Source organism: Notamacropus eugenii, chromosome 4 (genome assembly GCF_028372415.1).
Source record: "Notamacropus eugenii isolate mMacEug1 chromosome 4, mMacEug1.pri_v2, whole genome shotgun sequence".
NCBI lineage: Eukaryota > Metazoa > Chordata > Mammalia > Diprotodontia > Macropodidae > Notamacropus > Notamacropus eugenii.
The window spans coordinates 107,579,703-107,600,294 of record NC_092875.1 but is presented as its reverse complement, the minus strand read 5'-3'; the positions used below and the strand labels follow the sequence as shown (position 1 = coordinate 107,600,294).

At 38.8% G+C, this 20,592-nt stretch overlaps 1 protein-coding gene across 1 annotated transcript in view; it reads right to left on the bottom strand.

Moving 5' to 3' along the window:
- Positions 1 to 2,709: 2,709 nt before the first annotated feature.
- TMEM71 (transmembrane protein 71) overlaps positions 2,710 to 20,592 on the bottom strand; it is a 60,295-nt gene continuing 42,412 nt past the window's right edge. Inside the window, exons 9-11 of the mRNA XM_072603044.1 lie at positions 12,933 to 12,994; positions 12,773 to 12,833; positions 2,710 to 8,977 (exon numbers count right to left, since the gene is read on the bottom strand). Of these exons, the coding sequence (XP_072459145.1) occupies position 8,977; positions 12,773 to 12,833; positions 12,933 to 12,994 (124 nt within the window). The 3' untranslated portion in view covers positions 2,710 to 8,976. The remainder of the gene's footprint in view (positions 8,978 to 12,772; positions 12,834 to 12,932; positions 12,995 to 20,592) is intronic.

The window sequence follows — 20,592 nt, the reverse complement described above, 5'->3', positions numbered from 1 at the left end:
CCTGATTTTATTTCCATAATATCCCTAGGAGTTTTCCTTTTGGAGTCTCTTTCAGGAGGTGATCATTGAATTCTTTTGATTTCATCTTACCCTCTGTTTCTAGAATATCAGAGCAGTTTTTCTTGATAATGTCCTGTAAGATGATGTCCAGCCTTTTTTTTTTTTTATCATGGCCTTCAGATAGTCAAAAATTTTTGAATTATCTATCCTGGATCTATTTTCCAGTCTGTTGTTTTTCCCATGAGATATTTCACATGGTCTTCTATTTTTCATTCTTTTGTTTTTGTTTAATAATTTCTTGATTTTTCATCAAGTCATTAGCTTCCATTTGCTCCATTCTAATTTTTAAAGAATTATTTTCTTCAATGAGCTTTTTTTTTCCATTTGGCTTATTCTACTTTTTAAGGCATTCTTCTCCTCACTGACATTTTGGACCTCTTTTGACATTTGGGTTAGTGTAACTTTCATGGTGTTATTTTCTTCAGCAATTTTTTTAGTTCCTTTTAGCAAGCTAATGACTCATTTTTCATGATTTCCTCACATCACTAATTTCTCTTCCCAATTTTTCCTCCACCTCTCTTGATTTTCAAAATCCTTTTTGAGCTCTTCCATGGCCTGTGACCATTTCATATTTTTTGGAGGCTTTGAATGTAAGAGCATTAACCTTGCTGTCTTCCTCCAGTTGTATACTTCGGTTTTCCTCTCAATGTGTGCTTTGATCTTCCTCCTCTGAAAGGATGGAAGAAAATACCTTTTTACCAAGAAAACAACCTTTTATATGGGCACTTTCCCTGTTGGTTACTTGACTTTTGAGCCACTTAAGTGGGGTATATACTGCCCCAGGTCAGAGGTTTTGTGCACTTGTTTTCCAAGATACCTCTAGGGACCTGTAAGTTTTCAGTTCCTCCAAAGTGGCATAGTGAAGGGAGAGGTGCTTACTTCTCTCCTGGCCTGCACTCTAATCTGTGAACAACCACAAGCACTCTTTTTCTGCCCTGGAACTGCAAGTAGGATTCCCTCTCCACAGTCACCAGTTCTACCTTGCCAGTGCTCCTTCTTACCCCTGGACTGTCACTCAGGACTGAGACCAAGATCAGCCACTCAATTTCCCTGCAGTCTGTACACCAAAAGCTCCAGATGCAGCCATTGCTGAAGCAGTGGCTGCAGACACCCTGGGGCTGGGGCTGGGGTGGACCACACTCTCCTCTCACATAAGTGAAAGAGCTTTCTCACTGACCTTTGAAACTGTCTTTGGTATTTGTGGGTTAAGAGATATGGAAACCATGGCAGATTCTGATGATTCAGTGCCCTGAAGCCTATTCCAGTCCTGTGCTAGCAAGGCCCACATTGGGCTGCATTTCACTTTGAGCCTGGTGCAATAGACCCTTCCTGTCAGCCTTGCAGGTTGTCTTGGACTGGAAATATGTTTCACTCTGTCATTTTGTGGCTTCTGCTGCTCTAGAATTTGTTTAGAGTCATTTTTTACAGGTATTTTAAGGGCTTTGTGGGGAGAGCTCAAGCAGATTCATGCTTCTACTCTGTCATCTTGGCTCTACCCCTTAGAGTCATTTTTTTCCAGATTTTTTGAGGGGTTTGAGGGAAGAGCTGTAGCAGGTCTCTACTTCTACTCTTCATCTTGAAGAAAAATCTTTAGAAAGGTATTTTTCTCTATTATATCAACTTTTTTGCCAATAAACAATAACTATAGTAAGATTTTGTCTTCTCTGCACAAATTGATAGTATAATCTTTTAGTCTAATGTAAGGGATCATTTGAAAAAGTCTGACTAGTCGCTTCTCATGTTCTCAGTAAGGATGTCCTTGATATTTGTATAGATTTACTCTTATGAATGAGAAAGTAGGATATGGGCCTCCAATAATAATTTTTCAGTCCCTTTATTAAGCCAAGTTTCTACACCTACATGAAACCTTTCTTGGTCCTTCACAATTACTAGTATCTTCCCTCCCTAGCTACCTTTAATTTAACTACTTTCCATTCATTGTCTTTATATTTATTTTGTATGCCTTCATATATGCCATTGTTGTCTTTCCTGTTTGAAATTGAAATTATTTTTCCAGTATTTAACAAAGTAATACTTAATAAATTCTTGTTGATTGACAAGCTTTATTAATCATTATTAATTGCTTATTATTTGCCTATTAACTGCTTCTGTAATAAGGCCCATGATTTTTTCCAAGTATGTGGTCTCATTTCCTCTTTCACCTATCTTGAAAACAGATTTCCAAGTCCCATCAAATCTGTGCCATCATTAGCCTCAGACTTCACGATGAACTTTCTTTGGTTGATTTCTAATGCACGTGATATTATGTATTCTATTTATCTGCATTTGGGTCTTATCCTCCAGTTAAAGGCTAAATGTTATTAGGGCAAGTTCCATGTTCTCTCTAAAATTGTTTCCACCTTCAGCTCTTGGCACAGTGTTCTAGGCAGTGTAGAGGTTGAATGAATGTTTGTTAAAGAAATGAGCAAATGACTCAAACTCTTACTTTGCAAGTCATCTCTGAGTTGTAAACCCTACTAGAATCTAAGCTTCCTCAGGGCAGAAACTGTTTTCTACTTCTTTTTATTGCTTGTGGTATATAGTGTTTGCAGGTAACAATCATTCAGGAAGTATTACAAACACTTTATTATGATTTAAGCAACTCTTCATAATAAATGTATTGCACATCAAACTCAAACCATTTGTCACTCCAAGTTCTCTTCCATTTTTATTCATGTTCATGCATGCTGTTATACAGTTGTATATAGCTTTTTATGCAGTTGCTTAGTATGCAAATGCTATTACATTATTCTTTTCACTTAATGCTAGTTCATGTACATATTTATACATATCGACATAGTCCACATATTTATAATCCAAAATAACTATATATTATTCCACTGGCAGTATGATATGGTGTGGTTAAAAAAAAAAAAAGCTCTGAATTTGGAGTCAGAAGAACTGGTTCAATCCCCAGCTTCAACGTTTTGTTATGAGCTATGTCCCCAGCTCCCCTCTTCCTTGGTAAGGTCATAGAACACTTGTTCTCATCTCTATTCACCCTTGCAATGTCATTGTTAATACTTGTTATTACTAATCCTAGCTGTTTGAATGGGAGAGAAAAAGAGAGTAACCTACCCCTTTCCACATCTAGCTCACCAGTATAGGAACATTTCTCCTCAAATCACAGAATTGTGACAATGGAAAGTCATTCCATTGTCCAATATAGTAGGACCCTCTTGATTTCATGTGGATCAGACTTAGAGACAGCTTTCAGTTTACTTCATGAATCTTGGATTTCTCTTGTTCCATATTGTTTTTTTTTTTTTGCTAGCAGAGGCCCTAGTATAAATGGGTGTTGCCTCATGCTGATGGAGTAGTCCTGGCAACCTAAAATCTCTCCTCTCCTCTCCTCTTCTCACCTCTCTTTGCCTCTTTTCTCCTCACTTCTCGTCTCCTCTCCCTTCTTCTCTTTTCTTCTACAAATATGACAAAGCAATGGAGGTTCAATCTTATTCTCATCTTTTCTCTTTGTCTCTGATAGAACAATCTATATTGATGCATGACTAAGTATGTTCATTGGAAATCCTCTTTCCCAAGAGAAAATGTATGCCACAAATTTCCAGGATTATTGCTAAAGATTCCATTTATATTATGTAGGAGTCATTATTGACAATATTTGTTTTTTCAGCTAATTATTCCTTCAATGGTCTATGTGCTTAGTAGTTCATCTTATCCTATATTAGTATGCTCCTCACTGAGCTAAGAATTCCCTTGTAGTCTATATTCAGTAGACCCCACCCCCTTAAATAAACACTTCTTATTCTAAAACTGCAGTCATTTTGCATGGTTCAGCTAAAGGTGGTGCAATGAATAGAACGCTGCACTTGGAGTCAGGAAGACTGGAGTTCAAATTCTGCCTCAGGCACTTACTAGCTGTGAGATCCTGGGCAAGTCACTTAACCTCAGTTTCTGCATCTGTAAAATGGAAATAATATTAGCCTCTACTTCACTGGGTTGTTGCAAAGAGCAAGGGAGATACATAAAAAGCACACTGCAATCCTTAAAGTGCTATAAAAATGATAGCTAGCTATTAACCCAGGAATCCCCAAACCCCAGTAGGATTTAACAATCTCAATAGCTAGCAAAATCTGAGATTTTCCCTTCTTGCAGCAGTCATGCTAACAATTTACTTATTATGTACGTGGGTACAGGCAAGTCGTTTCACTACTTTGTGACTGACTTTCTTCTTATGAAAAATGGGGGTTATAATACTGGCTAGATGGACCTTAGAGGATGGGTGTGATAAAAGCTCTTTGAAGTGTATAATGTGCCCTAGAAATGTAAGCTAGGAATATCATCCTCTTTACTTTACAGAGGTGGACTCAGTGATCTCTAAAGTCCCTTCCAGCTCCAATATTTTATGATTCTAGCATCCTCTGATGATACTTAGATGGATCCATTGTCTTTTTTCTCAAGGAATAAAAGTTTCCTGAGTGAACTCATGAATTAATTTAATCAGTCTCAATGCAATCATGTTCACATAGAATTAGCAGACATTTTTTCTCAGTTGTGCAAAGGTAAGTTATAGTCTAATCCTTGACCAAGTTATCACTATTTCCAAATGTATGGGATGGGGTTTGTATTAAGGAGCCTTTACTGTGTAAAAGAAGACATAACCCTTCCTAGTGACAGCTGCAGTGACAGTGACTAACATACCCCAAAGTAAAGCCAGGGAAAGGTGGTTGTTTTCCTGTAGCAGCATCAAAAGAATGAGAAAATGCCCTGTAGGCATTCACAAATAATGGCTGTTGCAGATTCAGTGTCTTATCTCTATTGCAGGGGCTCCCTATAGAATTTTAAGCAAAGCAGAAAACATCATAATTATTACACGATCCACTTTCAACTTGATGTTGAAACTTATGCAGCGAGTGCCAGTAAAAGCCCATTTATTCTCCCTGCTGAACCCTGCCCTGGATAAACTGAACCAGACTCAAGAAACAAAGCCAGCCCTGTACCCACCTGCCATCCAGGCTGCTCACCTTCTGGCCCTTTGTGGATTGGGAAGTGGAGCCAGCCAAGAAGAGATGGGGAAAGATAGAAACCAAAATTGTGGAGAGGCCACATGAGGACAAGGTCATGTGACAGTTGTTGCCAATCAACTTCAGAAATGCCAATACCGCAGAGAGGAAAATTGACTTTGCCTGTCCAGTGGCAGGGCCTGCCCTCAGGCAAAAGAAGAGAAAAACTTTAATCTGTATATCTGCTCCCAAAAGCAAATGGTTGTTCAACAGGGAAGAAAGGGAGGAGGGGCAAGGGGCAGCAACATTTATTAAAACACAAGGGTTTAGTGGAGGATAGCACAGACTGCTTTCATGCCCACTTTAGGTTAACAAAGTCCAGGGTTTAGCATGCCGATGAATTGGAAAAGTTCTTATTTCACATTTAAGCAAACCAAGAGAAAAACAAATAGACCCACAACTGGGTCCAGAAACCCCTGAGGACAATTCCAGAGAGCTAGAGAAGAGCCCTGCCCAGATCCACCTAACTAATCATCACAGAAGGCCCCAGAAAGTCTGATGCACTTATGGGAAATCTCTGACTTTCTTATAAATGATATAATTTCTCATCAATTCAATCCACTTGTGTCCCCATGCTTGTTCCTCCTGGCTCTCCACTCCTGGCTCTCTTCCACCCCTAGGTGTAGGATTCTAGAACCTGGAGCTGGAAGAAAACTTAGAGATCGTTTAGTCCAGGGATAGAGCCCATGTTTAGATTTCAGAGGGTCCAGAAATTTGGCTGGGAGGAAATGCTACATCTTTGTTTTTTTCACTAACCTTTGGTTTCCTTTTGTCATCTTATATATTTTATTTTATGAATTAATAAAAGTATTTTGAATAGGAGGTCCCTAGGCTTCACTAGCCTTCCAAAGGGGTCTATGACATTAAAAAGATTAAGAATATCTAACTAATCTAAACTCTTCATTTTACAGAGGAAGAAACTGAGGCACAGAGAAGTGACTTCTCCAAGGTCAAATGGGTACTTAGGAAAGACAGGATTTCAGTCTTGGTCATCTGATTCCAAATCCAGTGTGCTTTCCATTATACCACACATTTGGTATAGCCAGTATTGTGTGTGTCTAGTGGGGTGATTACTTCACTCTTGAAAGAAGTTGTAGGAAGAGCAGATGAAATACTTGAATTTACTGTAAAATAAAAGCAGACTATCAGAGGGTATGCTAAGTATGATCAAAGTGGCCATTCAATCTTGACTGTACCTTTCAGTACCTGGCTCTTTGTCTTTAGCTCATGTCAGGGTTCAGCTCTTGCCTTTCTGAGCCTCTGTACCAGCTTTTCACCTTGACATAGTAACCTAGTCTACATTCTCATTTAGTGTTTGCTGTCCTCGTGGCCTGGCAAATCACATTTGACTCCCTGCAGATGTCATAGCCTCATCTTTCCATTGCCCACTATTCCTGAAATACCATCAAAATTTTAGACCCAGATGTTTATTTTCCCTTGCATGACCTAAACTAGGGATGATGAGAACAAGTGAGCAATAGTTACTGAGATCCCAAAATAAGAATTGGAAATTGGTTGATTATAACCTCATAGTTCTAGAGGTGGAAAGAACTTCATAAATCTTTGGGTCCAACCTCCTCTGTTTACAGGTGAGGAAACTGAATCCTACCGAAGGAGTTAAATGATTCACCCACGGTAATACAGGTAATATAAGAGATATCAAACCCAGATATTCTGACTCCAGAAGTGCCACTGTTCCACACTTATGGCTAAACATTTCAACTTCTTATTCTGAAAGGTATGAGCATTTTGCATATAAAGTGACCATGTATGAACATTGTACAGACTTAATTTAATAAGAATATTTTTGTGCAATCTCCTAAAAGCCAAAAAGCTGCGATGCAATTCAGTTACCTACCTGGGGAGTACTACTCTATTTTCAACATCTCCAATCTTAACTCTCCTCTTTATTCCTACCTTCCTGGAGTTACTCGAAAGCCTCCTAACCAGTCTACTGACCTTTCTTTATATTCTCTTGCTCCTGTTGACAAGCCTATCAGGCTAATCTTCCTTTTTACTCAAAACTGACTGGGTCACTCTCCTACTCAAAATGTTTCAATGGCTCCCTATTACTTAGCCAATAAAATTTAAATTTCTTTGCCTTATATTTGGGCACACTTTATGCTGTTTTCTTTTAGATTTGCTATGCCCGACTATTTATTATCCTTTATTTATACTATATATATATATATATATATATATATATATATATATATATATATATATATATATATATATATATATATACTCATGCTTATCTTACACGTAGAATTCCATGCCCCCATCTCAACTCTGCTTAGTGACATTCTATACCAGCCCAGATACAATGAAATTCATGAAGTCTATCCTGCTGTACCTAGTCAGTACTTATCCTTGCCCTCTGTCATTTCTTACATAGAACTTGACTTAAAGCACTTACTTATCTGTATCATGGTAATTTGTGTATAAAACCTCACCTGTGCTACTCCTCCCAACTCAGCACTCACAACTGTACAGATAGACCACCCAGGAGAAGACTTCTCTCAGGACAACCCTTTCTAATCTATGGCTCATGAGTCCCTACTAGTGTGTTTCCCATTAACCCTCAGCCAGTAGACACATTTAACTCTTAAGTCAAGGCAATTATGTACTAAGATTACAAAGTAACAACAGTAACTGTAGAACATTGTCCCCAAAAACCTGGGGCATAGTCTCCCACAAATTCACACAATGTCCGTGACATGAATGTGCTAAAACTTTGAGCATGTTGGTACTGAAGCACATGTATAGGATATACATATAGCAAAGGTAACTCACAACTCCTGGTTCTGGAGAGTCTGGAAGTTCTTTTTCTCTTCAGTGTCCTCATAGTGCCACAGCTCCCATCGAGTATAGTTTCTCTGTAGGGCAGTTTGCTGAATTCAGTCCACAGGATCTATTGCCCATGTTTGCTTCCTTCCTCAATTGATTGCCTTTATGTATCTATTTCACTCTGGACTACGTTTCTGCTCCCTCCATAGGACTAGGAATTCTCTTGAACCAACAAACCCTTGAATTGCTAGAGTGTCTCCCACTCTATTGCTATATGTCATAGCCAATAAGGCGGAGCAGAAAAAAATCCCCTCCACCGTGCAAGAGTCATCTCCACAAAGTGCTCCCAAATCTGTCCCTCCATCTGAACCACCGTTCACAGGACTTAGCTATTTAAAAATCTTGCAAAGGTGTTGTCTAATTTTTGCTCAGTTAATGAAGTTGCTACGGTTCAATTCCATCAGAAAAAAATTGTTCACATATCATTAAGGGACCAAGAAATAGGACAATGACATGTATAATCCTTATAATTAGTTTAATATCTTGTAACAACTTGAGCCTTGAGAGGGAGAAGAGTAGGGTTGGTCAGAGACCAACTCTACTGTATGCATATTTGTTGCAGCCTTCTACTAGACTATAAACTCCATAAGGGCAAGATCTATATCTTATTTCATATCTGAATCTCCTCTAATATCTGGAGTGGTGTTTTGTACATAGAAATCGCTTTGTGAATGTTGTTGAAATTGAAGATTATAGAGGAAGTACTTTCAATCCAAAATTGAATTGTCTTCTCATCACCACATCTAGGTCCAATGTCTTTCCTATTTCTGGACCCCTTTCTTCTCACTACTCAAGAAGTGCATAGAAAAGGTAAAAAAAAAAAAAAATTTGTACATTATCCTAAGCCAAACTTTAGGAAGATGAACCCCTGATATTTTTTAAATCATGTAACCAAACATAAGAGAATTTTAGAATTCTCCATGATGTTATTTCACTCCATTAGTGTAGAAAAACAAGAATTAATTGTAATTCTATTCATTTCTTAACATTCAAATGCCAGAAAGTCACTCTAGAAGTTCCGGAATTATTTTCATTCTTCGGTAAATCTAGATTGGAGAAGGAAAGAAAAGTGGAATCTACAATTAATTCCTCTTCACCAGAAATGCAGTACCTACTCTGGAGATTAAAAATAATTTACACACAAAGTATGTACACTTACTTCAAGTTAGCTAGGAATGAAATAATAAACTATAAGAAACTGAATATCATTGTGCTTATAGAAGATGAGATGGAGCATTTGAAAAATAGTATGATTTCATCTAAGTTAAGCCCTCTCTCCTTTCCAACCCCAACTTGACCATTTGTCCATTAGGCCATGCCATCAGCTTCATGATGCCTTCCTCAGTCTTCCCAGTCAGTAACAATCCTGATTCCCTCAGTCCTCCAACTTTGGGGTCTGCCTTTAAGGGTGGTGCTAAAAAGATCCTCTGAAATGATAAGATCCTAGGTTTAGATCTAAAAGGATCTCAGAGATCATAATCTAACCTCTCCATTTTACAAGTAGCAAAACTAACACCCCTAGATATTGTGACTTATTTAAGGTCACACAGAGAGAAACTATTGAATACTGGATATTGAATACTGGTTCAGAATTAGGTAAACCTACGTTTGAATCCCATCTCTTAAACTTCCTAGTTATGTGATTATGAACAAGTCATTTAGCCTGAGTCTTCATTTTTTCCCCTGTTAAATGATGATAATAGAACCTATCTGACAAGATTGTTGTGAGGATCAAATGAGCCAACACATATAGAAAGCTTTGCAAACTCTAACTTTTTCTACAAATGTAAGCTGTTACATTTGCAGAGGGAGGGTTTGAAGGTAGGTCTTCTTCCCTGGTGCCATAAGTTATTCTATTACTTTGGAACACCTCCATCCTGCTTTCTGCCCCTTCCCTCCCCATTCAGGACCTAATTCATTGTGCATATGCTTACTGAGTGAATAACAGATCCAATGAGTTCATAGTGATATGTAGTCCTAAAAGTGAAGTAAAAGGCCAAAATAATCCTTTTGACCTGTGCACCTCCTTGCCTTGATTTTATTTTAATTTCTACAGCAGGGACCACTTAATACACACACAGGTTCAACCAGTTCCAAGATTCTGGGACAGACACAACCTGTATGTTGGGAAGATAAAAAGAGTCCTGAATTAATAGTCTGATGGGTCGCCATTACAAGCCTTACTTTTGGTCAAGTTCTGGCTTTCTGTCTTGATTCCAGTAACTGAATTCTTGATTTGTTCCTTGGGTCCATCTTGTATCCTAGTTCTATGTACAAGGTCTCCATCTTGCCTGAGTTTGTTTTTTTTGTTTGTTTTTTTTTTTGTTTTTTTTTTTTTTTTTGCTTACTTTAAATGTTACCACAATTAAAGCAAAAGCAGAGCAATTGAATCATGGGGCAGGCAGGAAGCAGCTGCTAACAGTCCTAAATATGGCATCAGTATCCCTTTCCTCTGAGAGAGTGCAGGCATATAAGCTGGTGTAGCCCAACCCTTACTCTCTAACTCTGCAGATGAACATTTTGGAAGGGAAAAAAGGCAATTAAGACCTCTGTAGGTAAAATAGTATAGCTGGTTACCAGCAGTTCTGGAGTTCAGTTGAGTAGCCTCTGCTTTATTTCTGAGTTTGATTTCCCTTGTTTTGTGTGTCCCTGGGGAAGGTTTTCCTTGTTGGGCTATGCCTAAGCCAGCTAGAGATCTTAAGCACAGCAGATACAAGGGATGACGCTGTATGTGGCATCTGCATCCTTAATAACAGCTTCTGAGCCTTCCTCTCTTCCCTCTAATGTGCCTGAGTCTTTATGTAAGAAGCAACGGGATTCTTCTGGTGCAACGCCATTCCTGGTACTCCAGTATCTCTTAGACTGACATCTTGCCTTGCTCTCCTCTCTACTTCATTCTTCTAAGGAGTGGAATCCTGCATTTTGAACACCAGTTTCCATGGTTAGGCCTTAAATTACCTATTACCAGACTTCTCTAATGCAAACCATCTGACTCTCTGGAATTCTGCCTATGCCCATTGCCAGATTATCTGATGCTATTTGCTAACGAGATTTTTCCTACTACTGAGGATCTCTGATTTCACCTGCTTGCCTATCAGACTCCTTCCTATGGCTGACTGCTAGGATTTTTCCTGAACTCTTTCCCAGCCTAACGGGTTTGGCTAGCTTCAAAGTTATATATAACTCTGACACTGAACTCTTGGCTTGTACTATGCTTGCATTTAGTATAGTATTTGGTACATAGTAAGTGCTAAATAAATGCTTATTTCCTGTTTCATGCCTCTGCACTGGCTATTCCCCAGGTCTGATATATTTTCTTTCCTGATCTCTGCCTCTTAGTTTCCTTGGCTCGCTTTAAGATTCATCCCAAGACTTAACTTCTGCATGGGCCTTCTCCAGTTTCCTTTGCTGTCAGTGCCTTCCCATCTGAGATTTCTGACTATTTTGTATATATCTTGTACATACCTAGTAATTTACATGTCTACCCCATCAAAATGTGCACTCCTTAATGGAAAAGATTTCCATGTTTGCCTTTCTTTGTATCTCCAGTATTTAATTATAGTGCCTAGCATATAGTATGTACTTAATTAATGTTGTTAACTGACTGATTTGCCTATGGGTAATATAACTGTGAAGTGTTAGAGACAAGTTTGAACACAAATCTTCCAGACCATTACTGACTAAATTAAGTGATTTAAAAAATTACTGAATTTGCCCAGATAAAGTCCAATATTTTATCCATCTATTTTTTGATGCTCAGGCTTATACTTATAGAAAATAAAATGCATCTCCTAGAATGTTTCAGTCTGTTTGAAATTCTATGAATGTCTCTGGATCTTCTTATATTTTACTTCAAGGATTCAGAATCTTTTGGTGTATGTTGTCTACTGGAGAAAATGCTGGGCTCAGACTCAGTAACATTTCAGCTGGAATCCTGCCTCAGATATTTACTATAATGACCTAGGACAAGTCACATAACTTCTCTGTACTTCAATATCCTCGTGTATGAAATGAGGGCTTGGATTCAATGGCCTCTAAAGTCCTTTTCATCTTGAGATTAAAAAAAACCTATGACTTTAAAACAGCAGAATAGGTCGTCTTTTGGAGTTGCTATTTCCCCAAATAAATTAATCAACTGTTGCCAAATGGATTTTGAGTCTGATTGAACTTATGCTGGTCCTGGAAAAATAATCTATGATCAGATCATTCTCTAAACTTTTCCAGCGTGATAGAGCCTGCCAGAGCTTGTATTCCACTGGCACAGCCTTCTAAAAAACCATGAAAGTCAACAATAGAGGAGAAATATTAAATAAGTCTGAAATGCCAGAGAAAAACATGACTTGTAACTAGAATTATTTCACTACAGTAGGGGAATAGCAATGTACCTGTTGTTGTTTTATCAGTTCTAAGGCCCAGACCTTGTAATTTGGGGTATTAGCGAAGTCACATAACACACAAAACCACAGGTTTTTAAGTCATCAATCAGGCAACAAACATTTCTGCCTATGTCACAAGACTACTCAGTGCTAGCGACACAAAGAAGATGCAGTAGCCTTCTCTGCTCTTGAGTACGTAAACTAGACATTTTTAAGCCTTTGGTCAGCTGTTGGGACTTTCTGTCTCTCAGAAATACCTCTTTTTAGTATATGATTTAAAAAGCAGACTCACAGCCTTCTTAGATCATAACAATGGCAAATCTAGTTATTCAGGAGGGAACTTGAACCTTTTCTCTCCAGTGCTATTCATGACCCATCCTAAACAAGTCTTCAGTTTGCTCCCCAGCTATCAAATTTAGATGAGCTCAATCTGAACTAAGATGAAAAAAATCATGCACCACTTACCATGCTTGGTCACTAGTTTTGAAAGAGTGGGCAGGTCTGAGAAGCAGTGACTTGACAAGATCTTGGGTGAGAAAGAGAAATTATTTTAAAAATTTCATTATGACCTAAATCTGATCACATCAAGAAAATCAGGCCAGCTCATAGGAACAGAAATACTTACAAATTATGATGCACATCAGTGAAAATGTCAAAAATGCAGTGAATAATCCTTCAAGAGAGCATCTTTAAAACAAAGACAACAACAAAAATATTTCTCATATTTAACAAGATAATGGGATGATTTTCACTGGACATAAAACATTCCTCTAGCACCTGGTGATAAACTTTAAAAGGAATAACATCATGAGATGATTAACAAATCGTTAATTTGAAGCTCATAAAAGCATTTAAGATTAAATTGCTCCAAATATGTAAAGCTAGTCTAAATTCATAAGCTAGTGGTACAGTGGATAGAGTTCCAGACTTGGAGTTAGGTAGACCTGAGTTCTAACATAGCCTCAGATATTTATTGGTTATGTGATCCTGGGAAAGCCACTTTAACCTTTCTTAGTCTCAGTTTCCTCTTCTGTAATATGTTAGGGTTGGAATTGATTACATCTAAGGTCCTTTCCACCTCTAAATCTCTGATCCCATGAAAAAAATAAATAATGGAAAATATTAAGACCCAGCTAGTTCATGAAGTGGATACGGTGCTGGAATAAGCTTAAGAAAGAACTGACTTCAAATCCAGTCTCAGATATTTACTAGCTGTGTGACTGTGTCAGTCATTTAATCTGTCTGCCTCAGTTTCCTCATTTGTTAAGTGGGAATAATAATAGCAGCTATGTCCCAGGATCATTCTAGGGATAAAATGAAATAATATTTTTGAAGTTTGCAAACCTTAAAGAATTTTATAAATGTTAAATGATTATAATGACAGAAAATGCATAAAAATACATATAGGAAGGAGCTAAAGAAATACACTGTGGCTAAATAGAGGTCCTTGAAGGATCTGCTTAATGAAGAGATAAGAACCATGTAATTATTGGCATATCAAATAGTTTTATCTAACTTGTGTTTCCAATAATTTACATTTTCTTAATTTTATTAGTACTTGATTCCCCTTGAAATCTTTTCATTATTAATTTATTTTGTATGTCACATACATTCAAAACTTGAGACCTTGTAGGTAAATATAATGAAAGTTAATATGCTAAAATACATAGCCTGATGAACCATTATAGGGTTATAGGATTGAAAAGGGACCCTTGAGATCATTTAGTGCATAGGTGTCAAACAGGCCATATATACCCCATAACACTCTCAAATATGACCTCAAAAAGGTTAAAATGAAACTGAGAAATATTTAACAAAATAAATAAAAATACAGTGAAACACAGATAGTGTTATATTTTAAAACTAAGTTGACATAGAGCCCATAAGGATTCTTACATACAATTTAGTAGACCTTGTTTCTATTAGAGTTTGGCACCACTGATCTAGTCCAACAGCCTCATTTTATGAAGTAGGGAACTGAAAAAAGGATAGGTTAAATGACTTATCCAAATTCACTTAGGTGACAGGGAACAGAGCCACTTGATCTTAACCTGTTCTGTTGTCCCCATTTTGCAGATATGAAAGCTGTGACTCTGAATGGTTAAGTGACTTGACCACTGTCACACAGCTAAATAAGTCTCTTGAGGCAGGATTTGAACCAGACTGTACTGATTCTCAGTTCAATTCTCTATTTACGACCCTGCCTCTCAGAAGTAGTCCTTTTTACTCAGTGGATCTCATGTATCCACAAAAGTGTTTGGGATATTAAATATCTATTCATTCATTCATTTGACAAGTATTTATTGAAAAACTACCATTTGTAATATAGTAAGCACTAAGGAGGCACAAAGAAAGACATGGTTCCTGCCCACCTCTACTCCACCCAAAAGTGACAGATAATTGCATGTCTGAATGATTAATGCAGATAATAAGTGAAATAGGAATTCAGTGAGTGAGATGAATGTGGTCTAGAATAGCCCATGAAAACTTAGCAGAAAAGAGATTCTTGAGCTGTATCCTGAAGAATAGGTAAGGTTTAGAAAAGAAGGAGGTAAAATGAATGAATGGCATTCTAAACAGAAACAACATCATGAAAAAAATCTTAGAAATGAAAATGGCTGTCTGGAGACTGGCCTCACTAGATTATAGATGACTTTTTTTGTTTGTTTGTCCTTAATTCTGGAAGAGGACCATGAGATTGGAGGATGATATACAAGCGAATTGCATCTGAGTGAGGCAGAATCATGCGAAGTCACTTCTCTCCTTCTGAGCCAGTGGGAGACCTTGGTTTTTTAAAGCTAAGATCTTTTCCCAGTCTCAATTTGTCTGAGGCAATACCCATTCAGTGATTAATGTTAGGTAAGAAAGGAGGCAAAAAAAATTGCCTCTTTTACCTAGTCAAAAGAAAAATCAATCTGGGAAGGGAAGAACCTCAAGGTTTCTGGCCAAAAGAGAAAAAACTGCTATTTACATTCACTCTGGTTCATCAAATTCCAAACAATGACCAAGGTAGGCTTGGGCTGGGACCTATTGCTGGCCAATCTGTAAGAGTCAGAGTGATTTATATTTAAGGCATGGTCCTTAAAAAAAAGAAATCTAGCCTCTAAACCCCAAGATATTTTGTGAGGTTTTAGTGATCAAAATTTATATTCCTTTGGCAGAGCAGAGTTATGGAAAGTAAGGTAAGCTGCAAAGGATGAGACTGGATTCTAAAAGGCCTTGAACACCAGATGGAAGAATTTTCACTTTATCTTATGTGCTTTGGGGATGCATATTATGTGATGATTACTGCCTTTCTCATAGTTTGTGTTCTTTACTGGCAGATGATACTGAGGAGCCGCTATGAAGGAATGATTTGCCTGTGGCCCTGACTGATGCACTACTTCTGTTTTTCAGAATTGAGAATACTGTTTTTACAGAAGTGCTCAGCACCATGGTTAGGAGGTGTGAACTTGGATTCCATGAGCTAAGTCAGTCACTGACTCATTTGTAAGTCAACTAATCCCCTATCAAGCCCTGATTCTCTCCAATGGTACATGCACCACAGTCCCACAAATGGATATATAGAATTGGACAAGGCCAAGCATTGGGTCCATAGTACCAGTAGTAGATAAGGACCTGAAGAAGCTGCCATGGGAGAATATGTCCAACTTTCAGGCATAGCCCATATCACTGGGCTGCCCTCATTCATCTTCCTGCTCAACCACTCAGTTCAAAGAAAGGTTTAACTTTCTTCATGAAGAACTGGGGGAGGGAGTAGAGAGAAGAGACAAGATTGTATTGTAAACCCACAAAACAACTTGAAAAACATGAGCCTTCTTCTTTAGTAAGAGTTGGCTGGTATGGTTAGTTAATGAAGTGCTAGCCTAGGTGAACCTGGATGAATGAATGAATGAACAAATGAAAAAATTATTTATCCAACACCTGTTATAAACCAAGCACAGTGCTAAGAGCTAAAAAATAATAATTTAAAAAAGCATAGTTAGTCCTCATCCTTAAAGCACTTGTATTACAAGAGGAGAAACAATATACAAAGGAGAGTAGTGGCCAGGTAGGGGCAGTTGGGCTTGCAGAAAGTTATAGGGATGGTTAGTGGGGAATTGGAGATTAGATTGACACAACTCATTTGTGAACAATGTAAGAGCTGATTTGATCATGGTTCATTATTCCAAAACTGTGGAGAAGTGGAAGGGAGGACAAGATAAGGTGTTTGTCAAATAGGAGATAGGGAGGGAGGAGCCAAGATGGCGGAGTAGAAAGACACACATATGCTAGCTCCAGACCCACAGCCTATAAAATATCTGTAAAGAAGAACTCCCAACAAATTCTGGAGCAGCAGAAGCCACAGAACAACAGAGCAGATGAGATTTCTGTTCCAGAGGGACCTGAAAACAGACACCAAAGGTCTGTCCCTCACCAGACCCTGAGCGGAGCCCAGCCCTGCCTTGGCCACGTGGCACCAAGAGGAGCAGATCAGAGCAGGCTTTGGGGAGGGAATCTCCAGCAGCCACGCAGGTCCCTGCGCCCACAGGTGCCGAAGGTCTGGTTGAGAGGGGAGTGGGGTGCCCCATAACTCAGGCCCCCTTGGGAGGCAGCAGTGGGGGCAGCAATGGACAAGGGCTCCCCAATCAAGCAGGAGACCATATCCATTGTTGAAGGTCTCCACGTAAACCCCCTGAGGGAACTGAGCCCTGTGTGGCGGCCCTGCCTCCACCTGAACATCTGAACTTAATCTCACACTGAATAGCAGCCCCGCCCCCGCCCAAAGCCCTGAGGCTGGGAAGCAGCATTTGAATCTCAGACCCCAAGCTCTGGCTGGGCGGATCTGGAGGCATGGTGGGTGTGGAAAGAAAACTCAGAAGTCAAGTCACTGGCTGGGAAAATGCCCAGATAAAGGGAAAAAAAATAAGACTAGAGAAGGTTACTTTCTTGGTGAACAGATAATTCCTCCCTTCCTTTTGGATGAGGAAGAACAATGCTTACCATCAGGGAAAGACACAGAAGTCAAGGCTTCTGTATCCCACACATCCAAAATAAATATACCATGGGCTCAGGCTATGGAAGAGCTCAAAAAGGATTTTGAAAATCAAGTTAGAGAGATGGAGGAAAAACTGGGAAGAGAAATGAGAGAGATGCAAGAAAAGCATGAAAAGCAGGTAAACACCTTGCTAAAGGAGACCCAAAAAAATGCTGAAGAAAATAACACCTTGAAAAATAGGCTAACTCAATTGGCAAAAGAGGTTCAAAAAGCCAATAAGGAGAAGAATGCTTTCAAAAGCAGAATTAGCCAAATGGAAAAGGAGATTCAAAAGCTCACGGAAGAAAATAGTTCTTTCAAAATTAGAATGGAACAGATGGAGGCTAATGACTTTATGAGAAACCAAGAAATCACAAAACAAAACCAAAAGAATGAAAAAATGGAAGATAATGTGAAATATCTCATTGGAAAAACAACTGACCTGGAAAATAGATACAGGAGAGACAATTTAAAAATTATGGGACTACCTGAAAGCCATGATCAAAAGAAGAGCCTAGACATCATCTTTCATGAAATTATCAAGGAAAACTGCCCTGAGATTCTAGAACCAGAGGGCAAAATAAATATTCAAGGAATCCACAGAACACCGCCTGAAAGAAATCCAAAAAGAGAAACTCCTAGGAACATTGTGGCCAAATTCTGGAGTTCCCTGGTCAAGGAGAAAATATTGCAAGCAACTAGAAAGAAACAATTCAAGTATTGTGGAAATACAATCAGGATAACACAAGATCTAGCAGCTTCTACATTAAGGGATCAAAGGACATGGAATAGGATATTCCAGAAGTCAAAGGAACTAGGACTAAAACCAAGAATCACCTACCCAGCAAAACTGAGTATGATACTTCAGGGGGGAAAATGGTCTTTCAATGAAATTGGGGACTTTCAAGCATTCTTGATGAAAAGGCCAGAGCTGAAAAGAAAATTTGACTTTCAAACACAAGAATGAAGAGAAGTATGAAAAGGTAAACAGCAAAGAGAAGTCATAAGGGACTTACTAAAGTTGAACTGTTTACATTCCTACATGCAAACACAATATTTGTAACTCTTGAAACTTTTCAGTATCTGGGTAGTGGGTGGGATTACACACACACACACATGCACACACACACACAGAGACAGAGAGCACAGAGTGAATTGAATAGGATGGGATCATATCTTTAAAAAATGAAATTAAGAGGTGAGAGAGAAATATATTGGAAAGAGAAAGGGAGAAATGGAATGGGGCAAATTATCTCTCAAAAAAGAGGCAAGCAAAAGACTTTAGTGGAGGGAAAAAGAAGAGAGGTGAGAGAAAAACATGAAGTTTACTCTCATCACATTCCACTAAAGGAAGGAATAAAATGCACACTCATTTTGGTATGAAAACCTATCTTACAATACAGGAAGGTGGGGGATAAGGGGATAAGCAGGGTGGGAGGGAGGATGGAAGGGAGGACAATGGGAGGATGGAAGGGAGGACAATGGGAGGAGGGAGCAATTTGAAGTCAACACTTGGGGAGGGACAGGATCAAAAGAGAGAATAGAAGCAATGGGGGGCAGGATAGGATGGAGGGAAATATAGTTAGTCTTACACAACATGACTATTATGGAAGTCATTTGCAAAACTACACAGATATGGCCTCTATTGAATTGCTTGCCTTCCAAAAGGGAATGGGTGGGGAGGGAGGGATGAAGAGAAGTTGGAACTCAAAGTTTTAGGAACAACTGTTGAGTACTGTTCTTGCTACTAGGAAATAAGAAATACAGGTAAAGGGGTATAGAAAGTTATCTGGCCCTACAGGACAAAAGAGAAGATGGGGACAAGGGAAGGGAGGGATGATAGAAGAGAGGGCAGATTGGTGATAGGGGCAATTACAATGCTCGGTGTTTTGAGCTGGGGGGAGGGGACAAATGGGGAGAAAATTTGGAACCCCAAATTTTGTGAAAATGAATGTTAAAAGTTAAATAAATTAATTAGAAAGAATGAAATAAAAAGAAGTAAATATATATAAAAAAAATAAGAGATAGGGAACAAGGAACGAAGTGCGGCATGGTGGCTGGGACTTTCCTGAAGCAATGATCTATAAGGGGAGTCAGTAATCAGCATGTCAGGGCAGAAGTTTCTTCATAGCAAAGTAGTCGAGTAAAGCAGAAATAGGCAGAGTACAGAAGGAACATGGCATGACCTACACATTCTATATAGTAGTTGTAACTGGTGCCTTCTTTTTCTGATGGAAAGGTAATTTTGAGGCTGAAATTTTATGTGGACTTAGTTGCATAGTTCTATCTGTGTATAGAAAACTGAAAGGGTTGCTATCATCCTAAGTACATCATGTGCTCCCTACCCCTAGAGAATCTATGACATGACAGATTTAAAAAAAAAAAATCACCATAATGTCTACCATTGGGTTGGATGTAGGGTGGCACTGGGATATCCTTCTTCCTTTATAATATCTAGGTACAGAAGGTCTCACTGAGGATGTACGAATAGACTAAGACTTGCTTGTCTCCATACAGTGAATCTGGGAAGAGCACCACAGATGGAAAATAGAAGAGATGGCCCTTTTGGATTCCCTATATCCAAATTGCTGAGAGAACACTCATTACTGAAGTAGTCAGAATATCCAGGTACTGCAGTGTTTGAATTCAAGTACTTCATTGAGATTTGCCAAGTAGATCAAGGCTTGCCTGTCTCCATATAGTGAACACTGGAATGGCACCTCAGATGGAAGCCAGAGGAGATGACCCTTTTGGACTCCCTACCTTGAAATTGCTGGAAGAAGTCTTACTGCTGAAGTAGTCAGAACCATGGCTAGAGACCTTTGAGCTGAGTCAGCACTACAGCATAGTCCTAAAGGACCCCCAGATGAAGGCCTTTATTTCCTCATTATGTATAAAAAGTGTCTGGTTGGATATTTAAGCTGGAGAGTCAGTTGTTACCAGTGCCAATAGATTTAACTAGGTAGACCAATTTTCATGCCTTTAAGGAGTATAGATAATTTGCAAGATAAAAGTAGGACCCAGGTAAGGAACAAGCACTACTATATCATTCACCTTTCCCAAAACAGCTAGAAGCAGGTAGGTGGCAGTGTGGATAGAGTTCTGGGCCTGGAATCAGGAAGATGATTTCAAATCCACCCTCAGACACTTACTACCTGTATGACCCAAGGAAAAAATTTGACTCCTATTTGCCTCAGTTTCCTCAATTGCAAAATGAGGATGATAATGGCACCTACCTTGCAGGATTGTTGTGAGGACAAAGTATTTG